This window comes from Caloenas nicobarica, chromosome 14 (genome assembly GCF_036013445.1).
Source record: "Caloenas nicobarica isolate bCalNic1 chromosome 14, bCalNic1.hap1, whole genome shotgun sequence".
Classification (NCBI taxonomy): domain Eukaryota; kingdom Metazoa; phylum Chordata; class Aves; order Columbiformes; family Columbidae; genus Caloenas; species Caloenas nicobarica.
In genome coordinates this window covers 13,849,542-13,862,452 of record NC_088258.1, presented here as the reverse complement: position 1 = coordinate 13,862,452, position 12,911 = coordinate 13,849,542, and the positions used below count along the sequence as shown (strand labels likewise).

At 46.7% G+C, this 12,911-nt stretch overlaps 1 protein-coding gene across 1 annotated transcript in view; it reads right to left on the bottom strand.

The window, feature by feature from the left end:
• AXIN1 (axin 1) overlaps window positions 1-12,911 on the bottom strand; it is a 71,384-nt gene that overhangs the window by 23,483 nt on the left and 34,990 nt on the right. The window contains exons 3-4 of the mRNA XM_065644997.1: window positions 6,677-6,817; window positions 127-223 (exon numbers count right to left, since the gene is read on the bottom strand). Coding sequence (XP_065501069.1) covers window positions 127-223; window positions 6,677-6,817 — 238 coding nt within the window. The remainder of the gene's footprint in view (window positions 1-126; window positions 224-6,676; window positions 6,818-12,911) is intronic.

Genomic DNA, 12,911 nt, shown 5'->3' with positions numbered 1-12,911 from the left:
TAAAACATCCCCAAATGAATACAGCGCTAAGGGGGAGTTAAAACTTGAGCAAGCAGAGCAACTGTACACTAGAGATCTCACATATTTTGCATGTTTACCTCTGGGGAAGGAGACGGCGCTACTTACCGGAATGTGAGGTAGTGGCACGCGTCCGTTTGCTTTGGCACTTTCTTGCATCTCTCGGCGATGCTGCTTTCGGAGTCTGTACGGTGGGATCCCATCTCTGCCAGAATAAAACAACAACATGCGCTGCTTTAGTCCCCTGATACATCATGTTCATTTAAGCCTTGTCACCGCGGAGCGGCAGGTAGGGAACCTCTTTACATTTGAGAAAGGCTTCGCATGCCCAGGGCGAGCGCAGCAGAACAGGACGAATCCTTGCGGGGAACGATGCTCGCCCAGGTCCCCAAACCAGCAACACTCTGGTACTGGGTGCTGGGGGGGTACTGAGACAGCATCTGCTGGGAGCAGAGCAAACCAGGGCTCCTGCAACCACTGCCCAAGCCAGAGGGAAGGGAGAAAGGCTTGGACCATATCCTGGTACCTTTTATACTTGGTTGCTTTCTATAAGAGAGCCTGTAATGTACACAGTAAACCACAGGGCAGGTGAGCAGGGGGAGGAGGAGGAGGAGTGGGAGCTCAGTGAACATCTACACCAAGGGGAACTCGGTCATGGAACAAGGTATATATTTTTAAGAGCGCACGACAACTTCTCACATGGCTTATCAAAGTGAAGAGGTAGGCTCTGCTGCTCTGAAGACGATCTCTAGCTCAGTCAGAAGTCCTGGGCTGTGCGGCAGAAGCTGGGCTCTGGAGGAGGTCAGGGACGGATGCCACGGGCTGTGACACCCACACGACCCAGCTCTGCTCGGGTCTGGGCTGTTGCTGAAAAAGCTGGTGACTGAGGTCTCTGCTGAGGAAGGGGACAGTGGTGGCAGTGATTTTGGTCCTGGCGGACCAGGAGCCAGATCCGTGGCTCTGCTGTGAGCTGGGAGACGGTGCAGACCTGCTCTGCCGGGCCGCATGTAGGTCCCAAAAATGGGTATCGGGGGGTCAGAGCCAGCAGACTTCGCTAAGCACTGCAAACCATCACCAGCTGAGCATAACTTCAGGTGAAGAAAGGAACCACATTTTTGTTCTTACTGTTGCGAACACCTTGGGATGAAGAGATTGTGAGTGAGCTGGAGCTCAGTTACAAAATAAGGACATGGGCCCATGTCCTGGTGACACTGTGTTACTTCGAGAAAAATCAACAAATGCAAAAACAAATGCCAGCCTGGAGCTTGGCCATTTGCAGTTTTTCTTTTTGATTTTACACATTTCCCTTTATCAGTAGAAGTAACCGCTTGGGGAAGCTGTGCAACGCCACAGAAATGCACGGAAATGAAGGGAGGCTCTGGTTTGTCCACGTACCAAATAATTTCCCCGCTCACACCGTCTCCTTCCAACCCTGCACCACTCTGAGTGGTGCGAATGAGCCCGTCCCAGCACATCTCACAGCAACAAGATGTTTGCACAAGTCAAATGTACTTAGCACCTACTCCCCTCCCCAGCCACCAAGCACAGCTGCTTCTCGAGAACATAAGCCATACAGTTTAACCAGCAGAGTTTTCAAGTCAAGATACCATTTGGCAAGGGAAACACAATTTACCGCAGTGTTTTCCCCGCAAAGCTCCTGAGTTACGAGCCCCAGCCTGTACCCGGTGCCTCCGTGGAAACGCGGGCGCAGACAAAATCACCACCAAATTACATCAGGCAAACGCAATTTCACGCAGTAAACCCAGGCATTCGAAATTAAACACCATTAAAGTAAAATAAAACCTATGATTAATGACAAGTGCTTTTTAGTAGGAAGACAAATGAGAGAAAAGAAAATTAGCCAGGCTAATTACAGCTCTGGCTGGTGGCTGCAGGTAACGCGGGAGCTGCAGCATCACCTGGCTGTGCCCGGCAGGGACACCTCACGGAGCGGAGCGTCTCCCCAAGCGCTGCCGCACCAACAGGCCATTCCCATTGCTCTCATTAGGTGGCTTCATTTTCCTTAAGGATGAACGTCCATTTGAAAAATAACTTAAGAGTCACAACAGCCAAAGAGTTTTATCGCGACACGATGCGGCTTTTTCTGGACTGGATGGCAATGAAGCAACCAGCAATTTTTAAAGAAAAAATAAATCTTGGGGATTACCATAGCCATTGCTGGTCAGCATCAATAGACAACATTTCAGCTTAACCAGCGCACAAAACCCAGGTGCCAGAACACAACTCGCACGCTAAAGCCGCAGAGACATTTGTGGGAAAAGCGGCATTATATTAGAAGGTGCAATTTTTCTTTCTCTCTCTCTCTTTTTTTTTTTTTTTTTTAATTCTCCCCAGCAGCAGTCCCAGCGGAAAGAGCGACTTTTGTTCCCAGCACAGTAGCGAAAGGCTGATAATGGCCTCTAATCTATCCGGCTTCAAACACATGTTCAGCCCTGCTGTGCTGCCTTTGATGTCATTTTAACTAGATTCCCCAATGCCACCTCTGAACTTGGAACATTCCTTCGTTCAATGTACTGTGCCAACTCAACCAGAGGAAGCAAATTCAAAGATAAGCACTTTAATTTTATCCCAACAAAACCTTATTCAATAGATGGGGGGAAAGCAAGGAAAACCAATACCGTACTTTTGTTTTCCTTTTGTCAGGTAGCTTGCTTTGAGATATTTTCAATAGATAGAGAAATAATATATATATTAAAAAAAAAAATCAAAACTTTTTTACAGCACATCTACTTTTAAAATAAAACTTTCCCAAACTGTTTTTCCCTGTTTCATCACATGATGTTCCCCAGCACCAGAAAGCTCTGTGCTGAAATGCAGCAAGGGGGGAGCAAGAGGATTTCTATCATTTATTTAATGAGAATGCAATTGGTTTTCTACGGGGGAAAAGCGGGGGCTTCCAAACCGAACCGAACAGACCTGCAAGAGCCTCTGGCGAGCAGGGAGGCTTTGCTGTGGCTCTGCAGTTGGACTCTTTGAACAAGGGCTGTCTTTGCTCCTCCATAAACAGCCTCCAAACCCAACCATTAAGCCTAAGCAGTTGAAAATCATCACTGAGGATTTTTTAAATTAAAAAGTTGTTAAACTTGTTTAAATTAGGGACACGGTTTAGTGCCAGAGTTAGCTTACGGTTGGACTCCATGATCTTGAGGGTCTCTTCCAATCTAAATGATTCTATGAAATACAGCAGAACTCAAGGTCATTCTGGATCACTGCCTGTAGGAAAGACGGGAAACAAATCCACAGCGAAGCTGATATTTTCTACCAATTACTCTTATCAAAGCACCACCGTCACCGAGAGACCTTTCTCACATAAAGACGACAGGAAAATGGCCAGGCATTTTGGCCAAAGGTCAGTCATCTGAGGAAAAATATTTAATCTGCGAGGTTTTTTAAGCACTGTCCTAAACCTCTTTGCTCTGGGGAATGATCATCCTTACTGTGGGGCAGGTTCAACTGGAGCTGGGGAAGAACAAGGATCCCTCCGGCCAAGCCCACTGGCTTCCCGAAGGCAAAGCTCGTCTCCCAACCAAGATAAGCCAGGACACATGATAAGACCCAGAGGAAGGAGTATTGTTGTTTAGTTGGACCACAACACTGGGCTAAAGAGGAGACATTACCTCTCGTTTACCCATCTAAGCTCTTGCGGAAAAAAAAGAAAGAAAAAAAGATATGGACCTAAAGCATTCCTGTGTCTGAACCGGAACATCACATGGCAATTTGATGCATTTCAGCTTCCACCTGTTGCCTTCCTACCTAGATTTACCTTAATTTTCCTTCACGGTCTCTGCTGTGACAAACCCCCAACCAGAGACTGTATCCTCCCCTTGGGGAAGATGCTCTTTGTACATGGGGGTTATCTGGGACGGCAGGAGAAGTTCAGGATGCGCCAGAAATGCCGAAGCAGCCTGGGGCAGGCTCTGAGCAGCCCAGGGCAGGGGGCAGAGCCCCAAAGCCCCAACCCACCACCGACCCACCTCCGAGCACCAGCGGCTCGCCCCACCGGCGCCCACGGCACACTCGCCGGGGCTTTCCACCGTGTCCTCCCCAGACCTTGCCTCCGAACACACCAGCTAAAACAACACAGCTGCTGTGCTGATTATAAAAACAGGTTTCAGCAGAGAGGACCAGAGCTGTTTTGCCTACAAGAGCAGAGGAATTCGTATGACACAGGAAGACTGAAAAATAATCAGCGGAGCACAGGCATTTAAGTGCAAAGTTTTTTAAGCCACTCAAAAAGCAAGCTCCTTGAACAACAGGGACTGATAACATATTCGTTATATAAGTTCAACCCATTACAATAATATTTACCAGTGCTTAGAAAGACATCCTGTTGAAAGTTTGTCTTTTAGGCAAGCGTGCTTGTAGCTGGTACCACAGAAATTACTTTTAAAAACACTAGGCGGTCCCGAAAAGCCTGTGCCTGCCCCCGTTCACCCCAGCTCAGGGGGCCAGAGCATCGCCCAGGTCCTTACTATCGGGTTTGCATAGCTGGGCTGCGCATGCAGCCACATCCAGACCCTGCTGTGCCGTGATCGATACAATATCAAAGCCTGGACACAAGCTGGTGCAACTGCAATACATCAGAGTACAGCATCCACACAGTGTGTCTGCCTTGTCCACAGACCTGAGCTGGCCAACATTGGCAGAGCACACCTTGCATCACACCGTGCTCTCCGTGCACCCACCTGCTTCCCTGACTTACTAGCACTCCTCAATTAACCGACATTTGCATCCTGATTGTCCAGAGACACTCCCCTCTGATGGAGGGTCACAGAGGTTTCTGCCTTGGGATCACTCGCTGTTCACGTGCTGCCTTGGAGCAGAAGCCAGATTTCTTTATTATCGAGCCCGATTGCTGTATGTAAACAGCACACACAGGGAAGAATCTCGCTCATTGGCAAACGAGGCTTTTATTGCCATTTTCCTTAGAGAAGGCCTAAATTCAAAGCACCGAGACATGCAAGTCTTGTCAAGCAGCAGGAGTCCCTTCTTTAACTTGCGTCTGGTTGTTCTTCATTTTTGCTGCCTTGAGCAATTCTGCAAAAATTCCTTTGAAACTCGGGAGGCAGATAGGCTGAGCAATGCCATGTAAAAACAGAACAAAACCTGGTACTGGAGTTTTAAAGGACGTAATGAAGAGCAAGTGTTGAAAGCAGACCGAGTCTTCCTAAGTCTAAGGTTAAGGCTGTATGTCCAGAATCCCAATTTGAGGATCAATCTGCACGCACCCAGTTTGAGATGCACAGAAAGACAGATCACGGGTTTATCCTTATGATTTTTGAGACTTACTTAAAATGAACCACTGAGATTGGGCTAGTTATTAGCAGAAGGTAGCACATGTTTCAGTGATAATTAAAGTCCTAGAAGCAGCCTATGTTGGGATAAAATGCTTAAGGGAAAAATGGAGCAAAGAATAAAGAATGCATAGAATGGTCAAACAGAAATTATTCTGCCTGTGAAAAAAATAAATTATGGCTACTGAAATAAAAATTAGGAAGGTGAAGAACTCTGGCATAAATGATCACAACTTACCACAGGTATAACCATCTGTGAAACCCCACAAGCCTGCTGGACCAGTGGAAAAGGAAATGTTAAAAGCTAATTAATTTTGAAGAGTTCTTACATCTGTCTCTCCTGATAACAAGAAGTTACATGACCCCTGCTGGCTTCAGAGTACTCCTCCAAATAAATTGATGAATATGAAGAATCACAGTAGGATGTGGCAAAGCAGCTGGATTTGTACCAAACAGAGCCTTTAATTAGCGGTTGGTCCTCTACAGCTTTCTGTCCCAGGGGCATCTTCTGCCTCCCGTGCCCCTCTGGCCCAGGTCTGCCTCCTGCATTTTGCACCACAACACGGGGAAGGCGTGAGGAGCGGTGACCGGTTCGCACAGTCACCACGCATGTCGCACACCCACCAGCTCACCTTATTAACCGAGGGCAGGTGGGGAACTGCTGCAGCACCCGTTAACAACAGCCGTGACACAGGCTGGAAAGTATCACCGACAAGGTCTGACAGCTCCTGACATTCACAGTGACACTAAATGAGCCTCTTGGAGGACTTCGTGTTTACAGCACTGCTGTCAATAAAAACCTCTCCTAATTCTGTAAACCTGTCATCTTTTGCTTGAAGAATCAAAGGGTTCCTGCTCTACAGAAAGACACTTTACATTTGCACTACTAAAAACCAGACCAAACATTGAATATTTTTGCCCAAATCCTTTTCTTTATCACAAAGATTCAGTCACAACAAAATCTCATAACCCCTTTTTTCTCCCTTTGCAGACCGTCTTTAAGGAAGGTATCTCGTGGGTGAGATACAGGGCGCTGTTGGGTAGGTAGGAACTAGGAAAAAGCAAAAAAGATTTAGCGGGGGCTTATCGATACAAGTTGTGTTAAATTGGTCACCAGACAACTAAAACTGGTCAGTCACCAATCCTACTGAAGAACAATCACAGACTGAGCACAGTTTGGCAGCAAAAAACCTCAAGAGAAGTACCCAGGTAAGTAGAAAGCTCTGTCTTGACATTGAGAAGATATTTATCTCAAACACCAGCTGTAGCAATGCCTCCCCAAGACTAAGACAACAGCAGCACCACTACTAAGGCAACAAACATGCTGTGGTTCCAGTACTTACACACTGCTGTCCGTCAGCGACATCGTATCGGCATCACTGGACATGCTCTGCTGCTCGCTGTCGTTGGCACTGGTCGCTGGTGCCAATGCGTAGCCTGTGTTGACATAGTAAGGGTTAACAGGCTCTCTCCACGGCCCATGCCTGCAAGAAAAATGAGAGAGTCAAATTAGAAAGACACGACCTTGACCATACTCTGCATCCCTCGGCTTGAGGGCTCCGTCTGGAGCCCCAGTATCGGTGACAGGCTACAGACCAAGTTGTGTTCATATCCAGTTGCACTGACAGAACCATGAACAATTTGACTCATAACTGGAAGCAAAAGAAAATTCATGGAGTAATGAAGAGTGGGACCAAGACTATATGGAACAAGTCCAGTTCACATCAGGATTTATTGTGTCCATCAGCTAACTGCTTAGCATTGTCATTCTATGAGCAAGGCAGAACATCTAAAAGTGATACCTAGATAATAAGACAGTATTTTTCTTAGTCGAAACAGGCTTCTACTTTTCCAGCTCTGACGGATGCGTAGCACGGGTCACCCATTCTATGCTTCCTTCTACATCCCTCTACTTTACTCCAACACATCTGCCAAGGGAGGGAGGTAAAGCAAGAAATGGCTGTTGCTTACAATGCAGTACCTAAAGCCAACCTCAAATGTTCCACTCATGTACATCAAATCCTCGCAAATTCCACCAGGAAGGACCATGTAATCGCACCAGCTTTCCCCATGGACAATCTGGCCATGGGTCTACGCCTTGTCCTGCAGACGGGTTATTCAAGTACACGTGCGAGCAGGCCAACCTCCTTCTCTCAAACATGGTAGAAGAGTGACTGCCCGCCTGAGCTAACTGGGGAAGCGAGTTCCTTGCTGAGGAGGCGACCTGCATGAATGGTGGGGCAGGCTGTGAGACAGGCAGGCAGGAGCTCCTGCACACCCACCGCCGCGGCGCAGAACCACCACCGCTGCCAACGCGCCTCCAGCTGCGCCGTGCAGGACAGCCCGGCCACGCAGGCTTCTGTTCTCCCTGCAAGTCATTTTGCAGCTTGCCAGAGGAAGGAACGAGCTGAGACGTTCACACCAACACAGCATCATTTAATCCCCCACTCTCCCTGCCCACCCATCTGCGTGAAGAGCAGCATTCTGTGATTCTGTGTGATTCTGTGATTTGTAAGATATCTTGGAGCTGATCAGTTCCTGGGTTTTCCAAGCTCTGTTACCAGCTCTGAAAATCCTGTTTTAATTCAGATCATAGAGCTCATCAGCATGGCCTTTTATTTAGCAACTCAGCAAGTGGCACCTAGTTGATGTGGTTTGTAGCGAACCCTGAGCAAACACCTCCGAGGAGGACACATCACGCAAGTTGTGCTTCTCTGTTCTGCTGTGAAAAGCCTTCCTGGCGGTACTGCAACGGCCAAAGTCCTACAGGCAACAGAAAACAGTCCCTACCCTGATGATTTTACATTTAGATAAGACAAGGAAACCCATGAGAAACGCATAGATGGAAGGACCGGAGGCGAGGAAGACATCAGCAAAGGCAAGAGTTGGCAGTTTCTGCATATTTGTACAGGTTATAAATGCAGGACAGCCGCTACATGAACTGGGACTAGCACACAACCCATTTGAAATGGAGGTTTACAGACTGACTTACGTGTAATATGGTAGTCTGTGTACAAAGATGGGAGCATTACCCAAGTATTTTAAACTCCAAATTCAGCAGAGCTATAGCCTTCAGCCAGCACACCGCTCACACAGCTCCTACTCACCATTCCTTTCTGCTCCCAGACACAGAACCAGACCCGTCATGGATGTCCACTGGTCACTAAGAAAAATCATATTGTTTTAGGTCCACTATGGGGTCAGTTAGAAACAAATTGCCCTCCTATTCTCACAAAGAGAAAACTAATATTTTGCTTGCCATGAGCCAACAAAAACTCCAAGCTACTTCTCCTCGGAGGTCAAAGCTCAGTGCAGTTGCAGAGTGGTGCAAAGAGCATCCAGACCTGTGCCTGCTGAGGTTTTTCATGACCGTTTGAGATAAACGGAGCTTTGTGAGGTTTCTCCACGCTTGAGTGCAGTACAGAGCCGGTGGGGTACGAACACTTACGGGTGCTTTGGGATGGCAAGTCACCTAGCACACAAACCTTCTGTCTGTCACTGTAAATATGCACTAGCAACCTTATTTCTGTATTACAGAACAACTTTCTAGGGCAAATATTTAAGGCTGCAAGTAATTTGAACAAGTTTGCCCTAAAAAGCAAGGTATAGTAAGTGAAAACCCTACTACTCCCTCTCCACCAGTTCTCCCCTTGCATAATGGTCAGTTCTGAACATGAAAAAAGCGCTGTGCAGCACAACCCTCCTGTCAAATCCAATACGACAGTTGCATGATGGAGGCTGATATAACCTCTTAAATTGAGGCAGGAATGACGGATAGCTCAGGTCTTCCCTGCGGGCAAAGAGAAGGGTGCTTTTTGGATAACCCAATTAAAATACAGCACCAACTTCTAGCGGACTTTCTGCCAGGCCTCTCCCGAAGAGGAATGGATTATTCTAGCAGTTTATTAAGAAAGCACTATAATATATAGAATAAAATGTACAGCTCAATCCATTTCTGCTCTGTATCTGCTGATAGAGACAAAGCAGCAGAGAACATCTGAAGGAAGCAGGAGCAGGCAGACGGGTGCCGGGTGGTCCCTGGCCCCCCAGGGGAGGTGGGATGGACGGGCTCTCCCGCAGCACTCCATGGCCGTGGGCTTCCCACTGAGGATGCAGGCAAGAGTTTGGTCACAACTGTTGTATTTAGCTAAAATTACACACTTAAGCATGTATACAACAGGGATTACTTCCATTTTAGCTCTGCCTCTAATACATCAATGCAAATGTAAACTTTCGGTAAGCGTAAGTAGATGGAAAGGGTATAAAATTTCAAAGCAATCATAACAGGTTACATTACTTTTGAGGAATCCATCTGTATTCAATCCTTCTCCTAATGTTCCCTCTCCCTGACAACTCTCTTCAGCTGGCTCGTATCACTATTTGAATGTTTTGTGCCGTGCCTCTGAAGAACGCTTTCAACATCTATTAGGAGGAAAACATTAAAGGAACATGGAGTCTAACAAAAAAAAAAACCTGGTCACTTCTGATCTGGAAGGGGAGGCTGCTTTAAAAGGGATACAGGCGCACTCAGAGCAATTTGAAATGTCAGCTAAAAACCTCACATACAGAGGTCTATGTGCTGATAAGGGTGATAAAAAGAAAGGTGAACATTTAAAGTTAGACTTCACAAAAACTCCTGCAGACTTCCAGAATTTTATTTTTTGATCGAAAGAGCAATGAATGGTTTTGAAATGAACACAGAACGTTTCACACATTGCAGAAATAAAGCTGCACGTCTCTTCTGCAGCTCTCAGTTGCTCAACCCTCAAAATAATCACATAGGGAACAATTATAATAGAGATCACAGCGACCCAAGTAAGTCAACCTGACCAGCTGCCTTTTCTTTGCATAAAGCCCTCCACTGATCCCTGTCAATTCTGGTAACGCTGACAAGGGCCAAAATGGTTTTAGAAAACCAGCAAGCATCTCCTTAGGGCTTCCTTCTACCTGTTAAGAGTTTATTTTGCATGTTTTCTTGGCTGCACCCCATCGCCAAATCTCCCGCTCCTCCAACCAAGACCAGCACAAAGCACTCTGAACATCAGCACCGTCGGATCATGGAGCTTCAATGTTAGCAAGAAGAGAGGTGAGGTCGTCTGTGGTCCTCTTGCCTTAGCTGGAGCTCCCACTTGATCATGAGTCCCTAAGGGCATCTTTCTCCTTCCAGCTTGGGATCCCCAGTGTCCTTCACACAGCTCCCCACTGATGGCTATTTCAATTTTAAATCAAAGACACAAAGTCCTCAATTTTTGCCAAACACGCTATTCTTTGCTCTTCGCAACAAGAGCGTGTTTGGCTAGCATGCTCTGGGGAAGCACAGCATCACCTTCAGCATCCACAGTGGGAGGAAGATCTCACAGATCCTGCCTGCAAACCCAAATCCCCACAGCACTCCCTTTGGTTCTCAACAGTTATGTGCCTCCTTCACTGAGGCACTTCATCAAGCATGGGAAACAAAACTAAAGCCAGAAGGAAACCTCCTGTGAGATGAAAGACCTGTAGGCAACTAATATCTGTAGAATTTAAATTTTCACTGGAGGGAATAAATTGCACAACACTCTATTGGCAGGTCTGTGAGACATGGTCTTCCCAAGTCTGCTGGCTGTTCTCATGTGGCTGGAGCAGCTCCCAGTCTAACAGGGACACTGATCAGATCCATCAGTTTTAATTGCTACCATCTTCTCCAGCTCTAGCACTGAATTTTTATGACACATTTTCTGGAAGAAAAGCAGCACTAGATTAGTAAACCCAAGAGATAAAGACTCACAAAGCTGACAACCACAAAATCCCAACACATTCTGCTTGTGTTCCCCCAAAGAGCGCTTCCGTAAGATTTCCTCCCACAACACACTCTGAACCTTGGTCACCAGGATCTGAGGTCAGCAGCTTGTTATTAACACGGGAGAAATTCCATTTTCTAGACAGTCTGAGCCACAAGGCAGCTGATAACCACCCAAACTTCACAAGTTGCCTTGGAAAGCTCCAAGCTGCAGAAGTTGGGCCGGGGGTACATCCCAGGGAAGGACACCCCAAAACGGGCTCTGCAGAAACTCGGGATCTCTCACCACAGCTGGCGGTAGCTCCGAGTAGCTGTGATACCCTCGCTCCTGCACGGCAGGACACGATTCCTCCTCTCCTCTTTCGGTAGGCGGTGTCTGGGCCGAGGGACGGTGCTCCCTGACCACAGAGCGGGGCTGCAATTCAGCGAGACCCGGTTACCAAATCAGCACTCCCACCTGCTTTTTCACACCAGCTTCTGACGACTTAGTTCAAACTCTTATAGTCCAGGGTTTTTAAAGATGACTATTTCCAGAACTACATTTGCAGTGGGAAAGCAGGACTAAGCCCTACCCTTATTTGGTGTCTCTGGTCATCTTGTCTTAGTGACTGGGAGGATGCAGTCTAACGCTGAGACATCTTTCCAGGTGATTATTTTAACATCTCCCATTTGTTCACAGTGAAAAAAAAAAAATCCATTAAAAAAGTTATATTTCCGCACAAGAAAAAAAAAAAAAAAAGCTTTCAAAATGACAGCTGGCTGAGTCTCTGGCTGGGCAGACACGATCAAGAGCTCCCCCACTTCCCATACTACATCTACCAACAAGTACGTGACTGTCACATCCTTCACGCAATACCACATTTCATTATCACAACCAGTCAATCAAATTAAAAGGTGCGCATGTTAGCTTATGATGTAGGAGCCAAAGCAAATCCCTTCAGCGTATTTAAATAGCATGTGCTGACAAGAGTGTCTGAGCAGCAGGGTCACCTTTAAACAAGGGATTAGAACAGGATCCACCAAGAAGTCTGACTTACAAGATTACATTAATCTACCGCCTGAACAGAAAAGTCTCCGTTTCCAATCCACGGTACCAACAACCAGCAGAAAAGTTGCACCATAGTGGGTATAAAACTATGAGCAATATCGCACAGCATTCACAGTGTTCCCCGATACATCATCACAGGTATGGCTTGGAGCCAAGAACAAAATGTCTATGAAGATGCAAAGTCTTCACTCCTGACTGGATTTAACCTGCACTGAAGACACGAAGTCTGCTCAAGAGGTTAAAATTGGGGATTTAGCTGATAATTTGATTGCAGACCGTTGGGGTTGCTCCACTTAAAACTCTTCCCAATTACTCTGGGTACTCAGCCACTGCTGCGCATCTCAATTTTATCACTACCAATGTCAAGTTAATCACATGTGTTCTAGGCAAGGGCAGCTTCTTCAAAGATCACATCAATTCTGGACAAGTTAATCTGTCCTTTGAGGTCTCCAGATGGCTCTCGCCAAGAAAGTTCACTTCCAGCCCTGCAGCCGGCGAGCGCAGCGGCCCCGGCGCTCTGCAGAACATTACAAAGGAACCAGATCAAAGTTGTGTCTTACAAAAAAATGAAATCTGAAGTTTGAAAAGCAACAGCAGCCTGTCACTTGTAGGCTTAAAGACGACTTCTGCGTGCTCCAGCTATCAGGGAATTTATGATTACAGTCTGGCTTTTAAAAGCTGACGAAAAAAACGACGCTCTTTAGCACTCCTTGCCTTTGCAAATCTGTATCTTCTTCCGTGCTTATTCATC